The sequence below is a fragment of the Perissodus microlepis genome, chromosome 10 (assembly GCF_051167445.1).
Source record: "Perissodus microlepis isolate ML-2025 ecotype Zambia chromosome 10, ASM5116744v1, whole genome shotgun sequence".
Lineage (NCBI taxonomy): Eukaryota > Metazoa > Chordata > Actinopteri > Cichliformes > Cichlidae > Perissodus > Perissodus microlepis.
The window spans coordinates 4,722,407-4,743,189 of record NC_140470.1 but is presented as its reverse complement, the minus strand read 5'-3'; the positions used below and the strand labels follow the sequence as shown (position 1 = coordinate 4,743,189).

General features: G+C 41.2%; 1 protein-coding gene across 4 annotated transcripts in view; it reads right to left on the bottom strand.

Moving 5' to 3' along the window:
* Positions 1-20,783, bottom strand: part of robo3 (roundabout, axon guidance receptor, homolog 3 (Drosophila)) — a 156,268-nt gene that overhangs the window by 68,376 nt on the left and 67,109 nt on the right. For 3 of the 4 annotated variants that reach the window (XM_084941569.1, XM_084941566.1, XM_084941567.1), the window contains exon 2: positions 5,630-5,956. In XM_084941569.1, coding sequence (XP_084797695.1) covers positions 5,630-5,956 — 327 coding nt within the window. Of the gene's footprint in view, positions 1-5,629; positions 5,957-19,521; positions 20,105-20,783 lie in introns of those variants that run through there. The other variant, XM_084941568.1, reaches the window with a different exon arrangement.

Here is a 20,783-nt window from a genome sequence, read left to right as displayed (position 1 = left end):
TTGTGACACAGCCTCGACAGAACTCCTATCACGTCCCATATGGCTTCAAACCACCGGGGTTACCAGCAGAGATACAGATCAGTTCTAGGACGGCACAGGCAGCGTGGAGAGCGAATGCTCTTTTAAGAAAGCCACACCACACCACTTTTCTGTCCTGCTCTCCTAACTTCCCTAAACCCACCAAAACCCTTTCTCATTTCCAGATTCATAAACCTTGAAATTCATTTTTCTGCACAGGGGTCACAGTGATCAAAGCCAGTATGACAGGTGTGTGTACACACACACTGCAGTTTTTGTGTGTGTGTGTGTGTGTGTGTGTGTGTGTGTGTGTGTGTGTGTGTGTGTGTGTGTGTGTGTGTGTGTGTGTGTGTGTGAGTGAGAGAGAGAGAGAGAGAGAGAGAGAGAGAGCTGGAAAAGGAAAGCAGCATCCAGCTGGTAACAGTGCAGTTCAGCTGTTTCTCCCACACTGACACTGCTGTAGAGGATTACAAAGGGTGAGAAAGTTGGCCTGGACTATAGGTACAAAGACTTACACATGTTTACACACACACACACACACACATGAAATTCACAAAAAAGAAAGAGGAAGACAATTTTATCATGTCTCCACCTGTTCACTCCCTAAAATTCTCAAGACAGCTGCTATCCTGAATCTGTGAAGGTTAACCTCAAAATGACCTTAGAACAACGGGTGTGAGTTGGTTTGGGGGGCAATAAAAGTCTCAGAGTTTACCACAGTCAGCTTTATTTGAAGTTCCTTTGACTCCGCCCCAAGCACGTTGGAAAAAGCGCCATTTCCCCTCGCCGGTTGGTGTGAATATTCATGAGCAATAAAGCCAGGCAGAGTAGCAGGCATAATAAAAATGTCAGAGTTGTAAAGCACTCAAAGTAAAAAGCCGCCAAGAGCTCGGGCAAGTCATTCTGAATGTCAAATCTCCACCCAGGGGTCTCTGGCCCGTTAGGACTATTGTGCTGACTAGCTTCCAACAGACGTGCCATACAAGTTTGTATGCCACATTTTTAGGATCGAAGGATCCTTTTTAGCTTGCAAAATCGGATAGGATTGGGGTGAAAAACACAATTTGGACGGATATACTAGAGATGGAGGATGTGCTCTTAAAGCAGGGCAGTGCTACACACAGGCTGGGACTACTGCTAAATAACAGCTACACAAACAGCACAAAGTCAAAGAAATTGTGCAGTAATTCTGTTGGTATGACTACTCCCTTTTGTTCCAGCATTTTTTTAAAAGCTCTCAAATGTATTATGTAGCAACACATCATCTAATGCAAAATATTTTTTTTAAAATGTAGAATTACTTTCAGCTGCTAGCAACATCACCTGTGAGGTTTAGCTACATCTGCTGACACTTCAAAAGACTAACAGTTTTTGGATCCAGCATCCATTCATCAAATGTGTCATTAATAAATGCAAACTAAGTAGGCAACTAAGTAGAACCATCCTTAATGAGGTATTGAGTGTGTAATTAGCACGGAATAAATACTTGCAAAAGAACAATGGTCTGTTTACTGGTGTGAAAAAATGATTAAACACAATCGTACCTGCAAAAAACTTGTGAAAAGAAAAGAAAGAAAGAAAGTTATTTAACTTCTTCTGAATAACTATGTTTATTAAGGGTTCATAAATTCAACTAAAACTTCCTAATTTTAGCTCTCATCATCATTTGTAAAATTCCATTCCAAAACCTTGGAGTGATGCTGACCCATAAAATTTTTTCTAAGGCACACATAGATATCTTTTTATTTGGAATACTACTCTTTGTATTCACACAACTTCACTAATAAGACATATGTGGTGATTTTTTTTTTGCCTTGTACTTTATATTGTAATCGGGTTTATTTTAACCCAAAGGCTTTTTTCCCCTAAACCTAACCAAGCAGTTTTTTTTAAATAGTCAACAGGTAGTCTGTGGGAAAAAAATAATCCTACATGGAAATGCCAAAAGCCGTAGTCCTTGGCTCCAGACTGAATCGGCCCCCATGTAAAAATGCCCAAATCCACAGCATTAAAAAGATTTTTATGGATTGGTACAAAAAAGTTTTTTCTCTCTACAGACATCTTCACCTTTCATAACAGCTACACAGTGGACGAACACATTTGGATACTCCTAAGGTTTAAAGTTTAAAGTGAGCTTTGGTCGTTAGCTGTCTAGAAGGATTAACTTTAGGTAATTTGAGTCACTTGTATGTACCTCTCTGGCATGCTTGTGGTGTCGGTGCTTTCTGGGGCTATTGTAATGGAATTACTTGAAAAATGTTGTGGCTCGTTATAAGGTATAATCTCAGCCTCCGTCTCTATATGACATTGTTGTCAGTCTTTATGAGCAGTGCAAGGAACAGCTCATATATATTTCATGAGTCACTGGTGATCGACCTGTTCTGCTGTTTAGGCATGAGGATGTGCTGTGAGGTGTGGGAATTATGGGAGCTAGTGCAAATAATATGTGTTAAACATTGCAGACTGAATCTGAGCTGACGACAGCAGATGTTCTCTGTCACTGAGGAACCGATAAACATTTTAGAGCCATCTTTTTAAGCCTGAACAGCTCTTTCATCTTCAAAAGAAGATTTCTGGTGAAGTATCCATAACTTCCAAGCTACAGCTAAGCTGAGGGAGTGTTGCTTCAATTCTACATGAAAGAACGTCTGGTAGAAACATATCTACTTTTTGCTTCTGTCACTTTTGGTGTATACATAAAGAACATTAAGGGACTAACATGTGATATAAATCTTTTCAAAATAAAGCAGTTCCAGGCATGTTTGTCAGCGCTGGGAAATTCAGCCAGTTTATCCATACTGCAGCACACTGGCTGTCATCACCCTGCCTGCTTCTCAGCTTACAGCAGATGGTCCGTGAGGGGTTAAACCTCCTGAACCTTCCACCCTTCCCGCTGTGTTGGCTTTCACCTCAGTACCAAATATACACACCAATACACAATGCAGCTCTCTCTCAGTTTGCCCTCAGTGCTTCCAAGTCACCGGCTGGGGAGCAAAGTGACACCATGCCACCAAGTGCCATCTTGCGCCTTTTTGGTGCCATGCTGAGCCCCCCAGGCAGCTCCAGGCAGGCTTATGTGCCTCTGGCCTCATCTCAGGCCCCATTGGTGCCGTGCAGAGGGGCCTGGAAGGAGCTGGCACTGGCCTGGCTTTGGCTTTGGCAACTGTTTGTTCTATACAACCTCAGTCTCTGTCTCTCTCTGGGGGCGATACTCCAAAAGTGTGTCTGTGTGCTGGCATGAAGACACAAGTAAAAATACATCGGTTTTCCCTCTACCAACATGGATTAGGGACGCTTATCTGTGAAAGCAACCTCTGTGTGCCAAGTTATGTCCATGTACATGTGTGTGTCTGCAGGCAGCTGTGCACAATGTCACCTCATGACACCACAGTATTAATGGAGGAAGCTGGATATACAGAAACAGGACTGATCAGCTAGTGGGCTGAAATCACACTGGTGTTATAGATAAACCCTTGTGACCCTCCACCACCTCACAGAGATTGAGTGTTAGATTTTGTTGATGTGGGCCTACAAAGAAGATTAAACTCTCTGGTAACCTTTAACAGCTGTCAGATATATGGTAAGGGTGCTGGAAAACATAAAAACTTTTGGTTAAGCGCTATGCTAATGTGATGAAGGAAGAAAAGCAGGAGGAGCATCTTTGCATGTCTTAAGAAGAGCTTAAAACTAGCACAGCACGAAGAAAGAGTTGAGGAAAACACTGGGGATTATTCATGTGGAGCGAGAAATGTAAGGCCTCTGTCGCTGATTCATTCCTTTCCACTTTTTGAAAAGTGAAAAGTGATTCACAACACCTCCACCTACTCTACCTGTCCAGGTTTCCACATACAGCTTACACTTCAAAAAACACCCCGCAGCTGATGTTGATACTGAAACAGAGCGAGACCAAAGTGAAAGGTAATTCTTCACACTACTTGAGGAACGCTTTAGTCGGGGTGACGGACACACTCTGCAGATCCCAGCTGCTTATGGAGGATGTAGAATGATTCATGGGCCGTTCTTCTGTTGAGGCGAACGGGGGGAATTCAGTCTTATTATTAACTTTGTGGGGAGAGCATTTCAAGAAAATATGACACCTGGCTGCAAAGTGTTGCACAAGAAGCTAGGGCTTTGCTAGTTTTTAGTGGGGATCAGGGTTTGTTTGACCATATTCAGCTGCTTTCCGTTAGTGCAACAAGAGATGGTTATAGTTTTAAAGGGCGGTCGATACTAGGAGAAGCCTGAGTGAGGGGGATTAGAGGAAATGTGAATCTGCAACAGCTGCTGGAGGCAGGTTTGTCTAAATGAGCAGCTTAAGAAAGATATCAGAGTAGAGCCTGGCTATCACTGTCACAACAATGATTCTGCTCATTATAGATGTCATCTGACAAGTCATATTATATGTCTACACAGAGAGAGCAATTAACTAGTCCCCAACTATGTTTGTATTATAAACTGACAGGATTTCTTGAAATTACCTGCTGCCGCTGTCAAAATAAACTTTTACTTTATAATGATTTTCTAAAACTAAAGAAAATAAGAGACTCTAGCAGCAAAGATTTAATTGGCTCTGCCCAATCTCACTGTTAACAGGAAGCATGGTTATGGGGAGAAAAATCAAGAGGTGTTTGTTGGAAACCCATCTGACAGGAGAATGTTGCATTTTAAGGATCGAACATCTGCTAGTGAGAAGCTGCCAACTAACAGTGGCCTTTGGTCCCCTCCCTGCGAGACAGTTTTTCAGCTTTCCTGTCCAGTGGCGACAACTGTTATCTCTGTTGTCGGAGCTAGCTGTCATCTATCTACATTAACAGGCCTGGTCACAGAGGCCTGGGCAGTGGAGGCTGGAGAGAAGGGTGAGTGGGCCATTTGTGGGGGGGTGGGCTCCGGGTAAAGCTGCCAGGAGATCTGACACCAAGGTCAGGGGTGGTGTCTTAAGTTAACTCAGCCAAGTGAAAGCGATGATAAGAGAGCAGAGTGTTTGAAGTTTCCTCGGCACACCTCTGCTTTTAAAACGCAGCTAATGTTATTTTTTGTTGAGTTTTATCTGTGATTTAGTTCATTTTTACTGAAATTACATGATATTTGACACTTGTTATGTGGACTGCTTTTCTCAATATACACCATATTCTTTTGTTTCTTGTTGCCTCTGCTGCTTAGTATTTTGCCGAACCAGCAAAGCCCCTCTGCTGTGGAACCAGCTCCCAGTTTGGATTCAAGAGAGAGAGGGCATTCCCTACTTTTAAGTTAGACTTTAAAGGGCTGGAACCTGTGATGCTATAGGCTCAGGCAGCTGGGTGACTTCTCATGAGGCACTCTTTTTTCTGTCTTCCTTCACCTCCCAGCCAACAGATCACAACAGATGGTTGCCCCTCCCTGAGCCTGGTTTTGTCTGTTAATGCAGAGTTTGTCCTCCCCACCATCGCCCAGTGCTGCTCATAAGGAACCATCCTTTCTCTCGTGCTATAGGCTTTTTAATTTATAATACAAGCACAAAACACTGAGATCACAGTTGCTGTGAACCCACGCTAAAACACACACACACACACCTACACACACTCACACAAGCTCCACAACTGAGCCTTATAGCAAAAACATCAAAGACACTTACTTGCCACTTCCAGCGATGCATTGCGACTGACTGCTTCACCCAAGTAGTTGCGCGCCACACACACATACACACCCTCATCAGGTTTGCTTCGTCTTCCATGTACAATTCGCAGAAAGAAGAGGGAGCCACTGGGTAATAGCATCCTGTGGGACCGAGGGTCCTCTCGATCCGTCTCGACCCGCTCTCCGTCTTTGTACCATTCCACCATCGGGGTCGGACGCCCCTCAGCCTTACAGTTGAGGGTAGCTGGCTCCCCCTTGGACACAATTAAATCAGAGGGATGCTCTACAATCCGAGGGGCGGCATCCTCTAATCTGGGTCGGGATCCTGGTGGGAAAAAGACACCACAGAGGAGAGACGAGTTAAAGACTACATTTGTGGTGCATGTTTTATTGTGATCTTTGAAAGTAAAGTACAGAGCTGATTATACGTGTTCAGATAGATGTATCACGTCATGAGGAACACAGCATCTGCTTAGTCATTAATGCCAAATTATACAAAAACCTCATTTCAAGGCACTGAACTGAGTATAAGCCAAAGTTTGTACGATGGGAATACCGTAAAACTACATTGCTCACAGACTACGGATGTGAAGAACATGGTTACAAAAGCATACCAGTGGAAAGAATCGCACCTAACGAGCCTAAAAGTCCTCAGCCTTTTTTTTTCCTTTTTATATATTGGCCACTACACACAAAAGGCAAGTGGGCAGCAAAACTTGTAAAAACACACTCAGCTCGCCTATTTCCAAACCTCTTGAGCTGGACTGCAGCTGAACTCATTTTATCACCAACAACACAACTGTGTGAAATGAGCACATAATGTTACATTTCAAGTATAACTCGAGAGGACGTGTGAAATTACATGCTCTAAATTCAGCATCTATAAAACTAAAAGCAAATCCTTGAGCCGTGGATGAGAAGCATGAAGGCAGTAAATGTTCAGGAACCACTCTGATCTCAAGCCGATGAGAAAGTAGGCTGACTGAACCGTGCACATACTAAGATACTGCTCACGTATAATCAGCTCTGTACTTTACTTTCAAAGAATGCTTTGCTGAATGGTCTCGACAGGTGTTTGGGGTTCAGGTTTGTGCTAATCTGTCCAAATGTATTGAATTCTTGTTAAGAGCTCTGCGAGTTTTCTCTTTCTCTTCTGAAAGTTGGATTGAAAGACAGAAGCAGAGAGAGATTAAAGTGGGGTAACTCCCCCAGGTTCTTCTACCACCTCCAAATGTTGCTCTCCTTCGCCCAATAATCAACCTCAATCAACCAGTTGGGACAACTAGTCATAAATCCATATTTTTTTTCACAATGAAACATAGAAAACACGTCAAATATGTAAACCGAGACACTTTAAAAGCACAATAAATGCTGAAAGGTTTATGGAAGTTTAGGATCAACATATGCACCCATCTATACCGCATACTGTGTCTATTACAACACCATGGCATCGTGCTGAACTGCCCTGCCTGCAGTCCAGACCTCTCACCAGTTGAAAACATTTAGCACATCATGATGTGATCTGATAACAGACAAGAACAGGACAACATTCCAGCAGCTGGTCTTCTCAGTTCCCAGACTTTCACAGACTGTTGTTCAAGTGTGGATGCTGTTCCTATCAAATTCAAAGTCACATTGTTTTTCTCTGTTTAAACATTTGACATGTTTTTGTGTTTGAATTTAATCCAAATCATTACATTCTGTGTTTTTTGTTTTTTACATTTTAGACAATGCCTGATTTTATTTTTTTTTTAGAATCAGAGTTGCAAATGATAGCATGACGGTTGTGCTGTAACGTTAGAAAAGCAATAACATAAACTCAAAAACCACGAGGCACAAGTGAAACATCACCCTGGAGAGCAAACAAAAGCAAGAGAAGAGGAGGTGCATCATCGTCTGTGTTTTTCAGACGCTTGTGGGATTCATGAGTGTATTTCTGATTTGTCTTGCCTCACCACTATACTACCAAGCCATGCTGTTTTGTAAATTATAAGAGTGCTGCAATGCTTAGCAATATCCTAATGTTGAGCAGTGTTGTCTTTTTAGAACATTCACAGCAGGAGATTAGCCCGAGCGCTGTGCATTTAACAGGAAAACAGAAAACATGAATTGCTGTTTATTTTTTAGGAGCGTTGCAGCTGAGCTCCAGACTGTAGTTTTATTCCACACCACTGAAGCCATGATTGTTCAAATAAGACTTAAATAGGTTTTGTCTAAATTGCTTTCAATCATGAAAGCTTTTGTGTAAATTTGCATGTAAAGAAGACTGAAAACGAAAAGAAGACAGAGCTACAAGTGAGCAGATAGTGACACTGTTGCATTTGGAAAAATCTATAACCTAGGAGGTGATCAGCTCCCTGTGCTTATCCTCTAATATTGAGAGATAGCTTAAAACGTGCCTGCAGCATAGGAAAGTTGTAGACAGTGTGCTGCAGGGTGACAGAAAAGAAAGACAGCTACAATAGTTCATCCCACAGGTGCATGGATAAAAGGAAGTTCAAAGGTTAAGACTTTCCTGATAACGTCTGATAAGAAAAGCAGTCAAAATTCTCGCCTTCAAAGCGACAAATCCTCAAGAAGGTTTTGGGGTATTAAAAACTCCACTTAAGTGCTTCTTGCCGATGGGATATAGAGTACCATATGACAGTCTTGCTCTCGATGAAATTACATTCAAAGAGATAGGAAGCTCAGGATAGGAGGAAAATGTGCAAAAGCTTTGAAGTTGCTTTTAGTTAGAATCAAATAGAAGCTGGAAAGCATGCACTGAAATCATGACACAAGATAAGGATACACCTAAAATTACATTTAAAACACTGTTACTTGTTATCTTGCATCAAACATTACCACTTTCTTCACATTTCAGTTGACTAAAATGTTTTTACAGTTTTAGTTTTTTGATGACTTTGAACTGGGGCTGAAAGTGGTTGTAATTTAATTCAAGAATTCATGATAGTTTAATTTATACAAACTATTCCCAAAAAAGCACCTTGTGATGGAAAATATAAGCCTGAACTTGCACTGATCAAATTTAGAATCAGCGCTGTCGTTTTCTTTGAAAACCCAAATGGAATTCTACGCTGCAGCACTACCAGAGAAAACTTTTGATGTGAAGGATTTCTAAAAATGAATCAAATAAAGTAATATTGTTAAAAGGTTGCTCTTCTGTCGAATGCTAACAGAAAACAGTTGTCATTTGGTTAAGTGCTCTCTGACCTCCCTCAAGGCCTCTGAGCTGTAGACTGTTCATCTAATAGCTTTAAGGTAGTAGCATCGTGGCTGAGCTGAGCCTGTCTGATCGGGGATATCTGGAAGAGAGGAAGGGGGGTGTCTGTTGTGAGAACTCAGCAGGGCACAGCCTTTAAGAGCTGACTCATAAATTTTACAGTAAAAGCTGGTTGGAACAAGTCATGTGGAAATGTAAAGCAAAGGCTTTTAAGGAGGACGAGACCATCATGTGCGACTGAGCTAAATATTATCAGGAGAACGTCCAAGTTGCAACCACTGAAGACCAACTCTTGACAGATAATACGCCTGCTATCCACAGCAAAGCAAGCTTGGAGAAATGAACTCTCTCCCACTGTAGGAATATGTGGCATGTCACACAGAAAACTACAGCTCCACTGAAAGGATGACAGCAAACTGTCACTGCACCTGAGAAATCTTCAACAAGTATTATGGGAAAATGTCATTTTCTCAGCGTATACAATACCCACATTGATTCTGACGTAGATATGATGTTACAGAAAGGCAAAATGGTTACAGATCAACATAACAGAAAATGACTATACTGCTATGCATACAAGGATATTTGAATTTCTAAGGCAAGCAGCACTGCTCAGCTACTGAGCTCAAAGTGAGCGTAGACGTACGGTATGTAACGGATAAGGGCAAGGCTGGAAAAGATGAACTCCAATCAGGTTAAATGGACAGTTTGGAGTCTTGACAGTCTGACTGCTTGTCTTGAGAAGACTTTCTAATAGGAACGTCTGGGCCCTCTAAGGACCTATTAGCTCCCGTCCATCGTGTAATACGGATGGCAGCAACTCTCAATGATACATTTGGGATAATAAAGCCACAGGGATGCTCTAGGAGTCTATCCTGTGAGAACTGCAGTCTGGTTAACAGAGAGTGAAGAAAAGATGCAATACTGTCTAAATTATCAAATCAAAAACAGATACTGTGTGAGAGTTCCTGTTTAGATCCTGTTGCGAAAATTGTTTTTATTTCCTAATTAAAAAACTGGACAAAGAAATACAAGAAATGCAATATGAAACTTTCTGCAGCTTTGCAGTCACCACATCCCATCTACAGGAGAAACTTCAAGACATTCTCATCACGGCAGGACTATTGGCAATAATGAATTATGTAACGCTGTACAATGTAAGGATAAAGGCTGTGCAGTGTTGTTTTGTTACACTGCTGAATGAAGGGTAAATTTAGACAAAGGGTAAATTCTTGGGAGTAACCAAGGAAAAGTCAACAAATTAACATGTGGATATAATCTAAGTGCAAAATCTCAGGCTCCTTAATGTCATCCTCTCCAAAAACAGGTATGGGCAACAGTTCATCAATAGTAACATTTCTGGCAGACTGAGAATTGCAGATTGAGCCCAACCAATACATTAGTGGGGGCAATATATAAGATATCAGCTATTTGCTGATATACTAGCCTCAGCACATAAAGAAGAGACAAGAGAAACACCTTATAAGCACGTTAGAAGGGTTGATATTGCAGTCTGTTCCCCAGAGGGCAAAGTAACTAAGTACAGTAAGTTATTCATTCACTTGTTGTGACTTGTAAATAACTACACTTGACAAATGATTTGAGTGTCTAAAAGATTCAGATCAAGTTTTTAACTCACCAAATGTTCGGGTCAGTGTTGATCCTATATCTGTATCAGCTGACACTAATCTAGACCAACCAGACTTTCTAATATTTCCAATTATTGTTATCTTTACTTCACTTTCTGCAAATATCTCTCAAGACTATGTCTGAAAAATGTCTTTAATTGAAATGTTTCTGATGCATGAACTGTAATCTCTCATCTATGAGGGGAACCAACACCCCACCAACACCCCACCCTCACTGCATCTACAAACTCATTAGCCTATAGTGATAATGCTGGCAGGGCTGTGATCAATAGCGGCTTCTGGTAAACCTAGTGGAGTTTTTCTTTTTCAGGTTTAATCAACTACAAATGTGCTACAGGTGTGCTGTCTATCTGCATTGTTACTACATCACAGTAATTCAAAGAGCAGATAGTTGGACATCTTTACCATAAAAATTAAAAGTAAATAAACGGAAATAAATAAATCAGATCTAATTTTTGTTACATGTCAGTATGTTAACATATATGTTATGTATTTTGAAATTTTAGGAAACCTGTTGCATTTGAATTTGCCTGCCACTTAAAAATGTTACTCCCGTTACGTTCGCTTCTCTTCTGTAGCACTAGCTATACTGAAGCACCACAACCAGAACATCTCTGGATTGTTGATGAGTGGGTACAGTAAATGATATGCAAGTAAATGTACAGTAAATGATTTCTTAAACCTTACGTCTATAGGATTCTCTTTTATGTGTTATTGTTCCTTAAAAATTGGATTCAAATCGGACTGGAAGGTGGACAATGATGTAGAATATTAACTCTCCTCAAATGTGCTAAACACAAAGTAGCAAGTCTGTTTTGAAAATGTGAGCAGAAAATAAGGATAACTTTCTCAAAGTGTAGGAAGTAAAAATCAAATGAATTCAGTCGCCTCGAGGCGCTTAAATAAATCCTCAAGTGCAAGTACCAAAAAATAAAACACTTAAGTGCAGTAACAAAGTATTTGTACTTCAGTACTTCCCACCCCTGCTTATATACTTACAGACAGTTAAGTCTGTATATATTTATGTCATTCCATAACAGCCTTTCTTCAGCTGTAAAGTGGGATGATACAGTAAGTTGATTCTTACTTGGTGTAACTACAAAGCTGCTTATTCCAGGAAATAATTCTTCCTATTCAGCATGAAATGTCACTTCTTACCTGATGAATCTGAAGCGCCAGACTCAAAATCCAAGAGCTCAGCCCAGAAAGCACTCTGTATTTAGAATATTTAAATATATATATCCTGAAACATCAGTAGAAATGCAGAAACTTTCAAACATCTTCAATGATTTTCACAAACAGGGAGAGTTAATTAAACCCGTGAGGGTGACGGAGAAATAGCGAGGACAGTGAGTTCACAAAACAAATGAAAAACTGGGAAGAAAACAGCCGAGGGGAGCACCAACCACCACTGCAATGTCCTTTCTGTAATGGAGCCAGAAAAAGTATCGAGCTAGAACTTTGTCTCATCTAGTACAAGAATAAATGTCTTGGTGTGTCCTGTGCTTTTAAAACAAGTACAAAAGAAAAATCACAGATATCTACAGTTGATTCCGAGCCCCAGTCCTGCCTTATTGCACAACAAACACAAGAGACCTTTCATCATTTACTTCTTCTTAAATGATAAAAAAAATCAGAACACCCGGTATCTGTCCAAATGGTACAAGACTGGGGCTGATGATTGATCTGCATTTGATCACCGCACCACTGGCGTCTTCCAAGACATAAAGTAGAAGGATATCTATTCTGTATCTTTCAAGAACACCTGGGCAATTAATTGAAAATGAATCAAAGCTAATTCAGAACCTCTAATTGTGCTCTAAAGTGATTTTGATTTGAAGGCACATCACCCATTGCTGACAGCATTTTCCAAACACAGATGGTACAGTGATGATCAGACTCATGCAGCAAATCCAAGAAGGGTCCTCATTTTGTCTGATATTTGTACAAGGCTCAATCTTGAGGTCAACACAAATCTTGTGCTGCAGCCATAAGTACAAGCTGTCTCCAGCATGCAGCCCACCCCTGAGCAAACCACAGCGACTCACAGAAGGTTTCAGCGCACTGGTGGAGCGTGAATCCAGTCCACTAGTCAAATTATAGGACACACAGAAAACAAATATTATATTATGGAAAACCGTGTAAGGAGCTCTGAAACCCTCCTTACTTAGTTTGTCAACAAAAATTCTCACTAAGAAGAATCTTCGCAATTAATAATTTATTTATTTCTGGTTTGCAAGTTAAAAGAATCTAAACTATGAATAAAAACTAGAGCAACAAGCTGAAATCATGAAATTTAGAACATTTTTATATGCAAAAGTATAATAAATAACACAATAAATAAATTAAAAAAGGATCAAAATATGTGATAACTGAACTTCTACCAATGGCCCGATCTGTGTAATCACCTCACTTGTATCTGTAAATTTCATATTATAAAGTGCTGTGAAAATGCAGCAAGGAAGTTAGGTATAAAAGTTCTATTGAAATACATAACAACACTGTGTATGTATCAGAAACGTTTGGTTGACGATGGCCTTGGAGGGAAAAGGACATAAAACGTGGACGGCACTCCAGCCCAGCGAGTCTTCCAAACCAGACAGGCTGAGAAATGCCTTTCATTTCAATGTGAAGGACTTGAAAATAAATCAGAATACTGCAATACATCAAACACTGCATTCCTTATCGCTCTGTGGTGATTTGTGGTAAAGAAGACAGATTAACCCAGGCTCTGCCTTAGCAAGTCAAATTAAGCCTAAGATGAGCTAACCCTCACACTGCGCTCAAGATAACCGACCTTCCCTCCAGAGTCTGCTCCTTCTGGTTAGAAAAAGTCTCTTTCTGTTGAAATAAAAGTACCTCTGACTGGCTAACAGGGGGAGCGTAATAATCTTTAAAGAGGGAACAGAGGAGTGAAGAAGATGCTGTAATTCCTTTTCCTCTCCTATTTTTCTTTGTAAAGATTTCTTGTTTTACAGTTCCTCCACCTTCTATTTACTGAAGCTGCAGGAAGTGATTTGGAAATGTGTATTCAAAGTTAAACTGGCAGCAGCGAACGAGGCAAGCTGCAATTTTTTCCTCCAGCTTTGTACTCTTTAACCCTCTGGGGAACATAAAATGAAGTACTTGCATGACAATACAAAGTGGCTTTAACTGAGCCCGTGTTGATGCTAAGCATCTAAATGAGTGGGGTCAACTTTGGAAAAGGAACTTCTGTGTTTTTTATACTGTCTCTGCTGAGGCCGTGAACAGTTTGGTGGGAAAGGGGCCGAAGCTGCTTCGGCCATGAGTGAGAATGGCCCTGTGAGTATAGCCTCTTCCTCTGGTGAAGAACCTGTATGAGCTGGATGTTCGTGAACGCTGACCAGGCAGAAGCTAGAGAGCAAAGTGCATTTTCTGCTCCAACAGGAAGAAAGCATTTTCCCACTAAAAATGTTCCTGGTGGTACAACATGCCTGAGAGACTAGAAAGTTGATTAATCTTTGATTTACTTCTACCTACAGAAACAAGACTGAAGGGCTGTGAAATGTCTTAAAAATTGACATTTCTACTGTTTACTTTGAAACATACTTCAACAAGACCCCACCTGACATTTTGGTATGAATAATCATAATAATGTGGGGGATGTTTCAGCTAAACTATTCTTTCCAGCCCAGCATCCTTCAAGTTATCACAGACCTTGTCAGTTGGAGCTCCAGCAGCCCGATGGTAACAAGCATCGATTTTGTTTTCTGCTCACTCCACCAAAGCGGTTTCAAGCTTTGAAAGAAGAAGAGAACAGCAACTGTATTTGGTGACTGAACTCCCACACTTCATCCCATTTCACTGTAAGTGCTCTTTGTGATGAGCGCAGAGCGGGGGTAGGTGGGTGGGAAATATAAGCATGGAGATAGTTAGTGGATGGTTTGGCTCCAGAAAGGCTGTATGATGATGGCACGATTGTTCATTATCTCTAATTATCTGTCCATTAGTGATCGCTGACGAAGGTGCAGTCTCGCAGTCGTGTCAAAGAGGAAATCCTCGAGGGGACTCCAAGACAGGAACAAGGCTGGTTGTGGGTGGCCAAACACATCAGTGAGGAAATGCCACTGGTTTCCTGTCCCACAACAGCATATTCCAAGATTAGCCCCTATTGGATGTGTGTCCCCTTATACAAACAGACACAAATGTGCAGGCTGGCTGCTATCTCTCTGAAAACACACATCACACCACATCGTATTTTGAGGGAGGAAAGGGTCGAGACAACAACTTCCTGAAGAGGATCCACGACATCACTAACATGACAAAAATAACCTATGGTGCGTGGTTTTATTTTGTTCTACTGACTCTTAGCTTGCTAGTCAAACATGAAATAATCTACATGGAGAGTGCCTGTATTATTAAAAAAAAAAACAGCTCATGAGACCATGATAGCAATTAGCTCAATCATATATGATACACATTTCCAAGACCCTTTATTTAAGTGGTAAAATGCAGCCTTGACATACTGTTGAGGACATTTCCACTGGTCCTGATGTATCATTAAGTCATGAAGTGAAAAGCTGTAAAGAGCAAGAGCTGGATTAACATCCAGCTGCTGTCACTTCTATAAGTGCTACAAACTCAAAAGATTTTTGAGGTGAAGGTAAGGTGCCTATTAAAGAAGTCAGTCAATTAGGCATAGCTATCAATCACCCACCAGGGCAAACAAACAGCCATAGAGGCACTCAAAGTCCTCCTATCCCCAACTCGATGTGTGTATCGACACCGTCATCAGAAAAAAAAGCTGTCCCTGTCAGTTTTTTACCTTGCCATTAAATCATCAACAGTAGTTGTCAGTTTCTGGCTACTACGGCATCACCTTGACACATCCGTGTAGAAAATAATCCATTATCAGGTGGCTTTTTCTCATGCAGAGCTTTTGAGTGCCAGATTCACAAATATATCCACAGCACTGAGTTACTACTCTGACAGCTGTGGCAGTACCCACGGGCTTTTTCTTTGACTCTCCAGCAGTCAGAGTTATGTCACTGCTTCAAACATCGGCAGATAATATAAACAGGATAAACATGAAATCTGACTGGCTGCTTCACCAGTCAGATTTCATGATGACCTCACCCTTTATTAGACAGATAGTCAGACACTGAAGCGATAAAAGGATGAGGAGTGTAAGTGTTTGTAAGAACAATGCAAACACTGCTTACCCATATGGAAAAGAAATAGTAAAAACTTATAAAAGACTTGCATAAGATGTGGCCTACTTCATATAGTGAATCATATAAGGCTTATATGATTTACTCATGAAAGTGGCCACTTTCATATATTGTTTTAGGAAGTATCCAAAACATACATGTTTCATTTATATAATTTTTCTAGGGATCTTATATCTGTTTTCACTCTTGTATGCTTTTCATACAAGTTTCACACAAGACAGATACAAACTTTATAAGATTTATATATATCTTTTCCATATGGGTAATCATCCAGGTAAGCAAATCCCATTAAGTTGAATGTGTTCATATGGGAGAAATGTTTTGTCACTCATCCAAGTAACTGAAGGTCAGCACCACTGACTAACAACGGGCTGTGCGCTCAGATTCGTGTCTCACTGCCAGCCTGAATGCAATTCGCACAAACAGTTATTATATTTAAGGGAGAATTATTTTTTCACAGAGGGCAGGTAGGTTTGGATAACATATTTCCCTTATTAAGTGAAATGATTATTCAAAAACTTTACTTGGGATATCTTTGTCTGAAATCTAATGTTAGGGGTAATCCATCTGTCTGCAGCCCAAGGCTGGAAGCTTAGGTATACTGTGTTGGGCCCTAAAGGCAGTTGCACTTGAGACCTTCAAGGAGTAGGGAGTGCTAACTTGGCCTGTCAGCACCCGCTGCTAAATAGAGATGAGTTTAAGTCCTTTCCCTTGATGCCTGATGAAGAAGGAGCTCAGTGTTTGTTGATTTTGGCTCGCTGTGGTAGGAACATGCAGCATAGATAATAAGCAGTGCCATTAAGAGAGGGAGCGCAAGCCTTAGTTTGCAGATGAACGAGCAAAAACACCCCACTGACATGTTTACAAAGTGCTTTTATTTATTTACTACAGCCCAGTACACAAATAACTTGTTATTAATGCATCATGAGGTGCAGTTAATCTGATGTGTAATGGATATTTGTGACTGTGAAATTCTATTATCATGGGTACACATAATCAACGACTAGCATACGCAAATTCACCTCATGTTTTTTTTTAGCATTACTTATTATTCATTTCTAGAACTGGTTGACCAGCAGCTTGAAAAAAAGCGAAACTACTCAAATAAGATTCAGAAAGTGGATGGATGATTAACGCTGCTGATTCTGAGGTAACAGGAGGAGGAGGTTTAGTTCCCTGCCCCGATTTCGAGTGTTATTTTTCAACCGGCGCAAGTTAGGATCTTCTTGTAGCTTGAATGCTACACTGTGCCTCATTTCAGTGCATCATGCTTGAATGTATTGACAGCCTAATTGATCTGTGCAGAACAGATGGGCAGGCAGGTGGGGGGAGGAGGAAGGTACACTCACTGTGCGAGTGCGTGTTTGTTCTCGGAAATGACTACAAAGCTTTTCATGTCTTTTTTCTTTCTGCAGAAAAAAGAATGTTGTCAATATTCCAAAAGCAAAAACAAAATGAGCTACTGCATATTGGAGTGCTGTTAGGAGCCATTCCAGTCAGCGGTGATGACTGTAACATAAAAAAATAACAAAGTAAATCTAGGTTTACAATGTGGAGTGCAGCTGGTAAAAGTCTCGCACTGGGCTTCCATCTGAATAGCCACCTAAATGGAACGGTGCTATCTCATTTTTGAAACACTGTACTGGTTACTGACTGCCAACAGAATTCACAAGAACTGTTTTGTATCAGTGTCCATTAGTACGTCCATGGATTTGTGCAAAAAGCATTTTTCAAACAGCACATTCATCTCTGTGGGACACATCTTAGAAATTCGGAAAAATAAAAATACACATCTTTTTACTTTAGTCATTCACGTGGTTTTGGTTTTAGAGTGAACTGGTCTTTTTGCCACCAGGATCTAGTGGTTGTGCACCCAACTTTAAAGAGGACTACTCAGACGTCTCAATACAATCTCAGCAGCAGTTATAACTCCTGTCAAACTGTCCTTGATCAATCCATTAAACCCCTCCAAACCTCCTCCACTGTAACTCATTGAGGCTGACAGCATGTCTGAAAAACCTTGTGCGCAAAATGCACAACTGCCAGAAACAGAAGAAAGGGTTTTAAACAATGGCCATCTCGGTAATTGTGCTATTTCAGCCACATTACACCCCACGGTACTTCCCTCCCTAAAGGAAATTGAGCTGTGTGCTCAGACTGTAATTACAGAGTGGTTATCTAGGTTTGGTGTCGGCTATTTCATCTGGCAACTAGTCTGGTGAGGACATCCACATCGCAACAAAGCAGCTATTTTCAGCTCCTGCCTTGAAGTCACATCAATAAAGTACATTGTAAACACATGAGTCACTGACAGTCATTGGAGAAGAGTTTCCTGAGGTCATCGTGGTGACTGATAGTGACAGCGGTGATTGGCAGATTCCAGTGTCATATTACTGGAAAAACAGTCTGAGACCAGACTCTGTGACTCTGGCTCCGCATGAACGGCCCCTTCACACGAAGTCGAGGGATGGAGAATCATTCCTAAACTCTTCTTCATTGCATCTTCTTCTCCACATATATCTGTGCTGGCACTGATCTGAAGCTTCTTCTTCCTTTTAATCTATGCCACTTCGTATAACAGTATCAGAGTGTGACAAGAACACACATTTAAATGTAAATTTACCGACGGGGGGAAAAAGTCTGCTGCTAAAAACAGTACAGTTCTCTTTTTTTTTTTAACTCACCATGTGTTTGCTAAAATGAAAATAAGCAGCTTTAATCCAGCCTTTATAGTCCCAGAGGAGCATCTGGAGTCAGTGAAGGAGCACTTTCACAGATGCTGAGTTCATAGGCAATGTTTACAGGCTTGTAAAAGGGAGCCTCAGCAGAGGGGCTGGGCCCAAAGACACCACACTGTCACAAACGATATCATCCCACTTGTGTCAAAAAACATTGCTTTAGTACATCGCACATGGAGGTTCATCTGTGCCGAACACAGACATGAATGCATGTTGACAAAGAGCCTGTAGCCAACTGGCAGCAATTTCAGTTATACACGTGTGATTGATGGAGGATCTGAGGATCCAGCAGTCTCATTTAAACATATCTCTATCATCCCAGAGGTGTCTGATGTCTACAAGAAAGAGCCATACTATGACTCGTAGTGTGCGTATGTGGCAGATTTCGCTTCTGAAAGCTGAAATCAAAAGCACCATATGCATATGTCTGAAAGCAGAGTCATGAAACAACAAAAGCCAATATTGTGCATCATACATTTATATCCAGGGATTTGGTGACACTTAAACCTACACTGTTTGGTACTCTCCACCACACAGACTGGGACATAGAGGAGCTGCTTAACATTTTACATACAGCAGCAGCTGGTAAAGGCTTTTTCCACCAAACCTTGTACAGTAGCAAGAAAGCATGCATTTTTTAGCAATGCTGTCCACAGAGGGACTCAAACTTTCAACCCTGCCACACTCACTTACAGTAGTGGAGAAGAAACTGAAGGGTTTTTGTTTCACAATTGCATTGTGTCCATAATTCATCTAATGGGCCCAATGCTGGAGATAAATGAGCCAGCAAAGTCAGATTTCTGTGGGGAGCAGATGCTGGTGATAATCCAGTATCCCCTGGGCAGGTCACACAGTAAAGCTGCATATGGGCTACTCTGCTGTCTGTTGTTCCTAAGTGCCCTTTTAAGTGACATCATCTAGGAGGATTACTCACTTATGCACAAATGCTGACATAAAGGGGGGCTTCCTACAAGATCAGCTGACTGATGTGAAATAGTAACTTTGTAAACTTTATAACGGACATTGTACAAGTGTTTTGTTTGTTTATTTGTTAACCATAACCACAAAACAAGCAATTTAAAACTTACCATATGCCAAACTTCCGAGTGCAAATACAACCAGTAAGGGAACCAGAGCCGGACGGTACTCCATTATACAAATGTACACATAGGTAGATAAGGTTGGTGGCAGTCTTTAGGCTGTCAAGCAGCAGCAGCAGCACTTATAATTTCCACACAGACCCACAAATGAGCGCCAGCCTATGGTATGAAATGTCAGCAACTAGCAGCGGACTCCGCAGGCAGCATCTCAGCCGCTCTACAAATAAACCACAAGTTCAAACTTTAATCCCTCAACGCTTCTGCAAAATCTGCGCTTAGTGTCGTACAAAGCAAGCTGCAGGTGATGATCGGAGGGGCGGCTGAGAGTGAGGGGAAGGTAGCGCCCGGTCAATGAGTCCCGTTTTTTCCTCTTTTTGTTTGTTTTTAACAGAGGAGAAACATTCATCAGGGCTTAGTCCTGTAGAAAAACAGCCCCAAAGTAGCCGGAGTCATCGTACCAGGAGGAAACGTCCACTTTGTTAAAAGCTCAGCTCCATGTGTGTCACTGCTCCGTCCCTCTCTGTCGCTCCGCCACCAGCACTGAGCCTCAGCAGCAAACAGTGCGCTCCCGGAGCCAAAGCGCACCACGGTAACAGTGGCCACAATGGCATTACTGGCTTCCGCTTGTGCTTTCAAAATAAAATTCTGATGAAACAACCTGATGCAATGCCTACGGCTATATTATAAATTGATAAGTTAGAGGAGCATATCTTTAAGAGGGTAATCACTGGAAAATGAATATTAAAAAACAGCTGTGTTTTTAATGGAGCCGGCAGGTCTTGACTGACCTAACAAAATGCGAATGATTGGTTACAGAAATCATTCAACCTGTCAGGGTTTTTATGCACCTCATCTAATAGTTTTGACTCCGGAATATCTATCTATCTATCTATCTATCTATCTATCTATCTATCTATCTATCTATCTATCTATCTATCTATCTATCTACAGAGAGAGAGAGAGAGAGAGAGAGAGAGAGAATCTACACTATTAACAAAAGCACATCTCAGTTAAGCTGTCGGTTCTTTCAGCTGTGACAAAAGCTCCAGCCTGCTGTAACAGTATGCTGAAGGCAGACTCAGCATGCCTCCGGTTCATCCTTGTTTAATTCCGACTAACTTTACCACTCCAGTACCATTCTCTTAAAGGGCCAGTGCGCTCAATTTCAATGCGTATGTTGCGGGAGCCTCCGAGGGACCATTACAGTGAAACCTTGTCAGGCTACGTATGTAATGTTCGTATACCTTCTA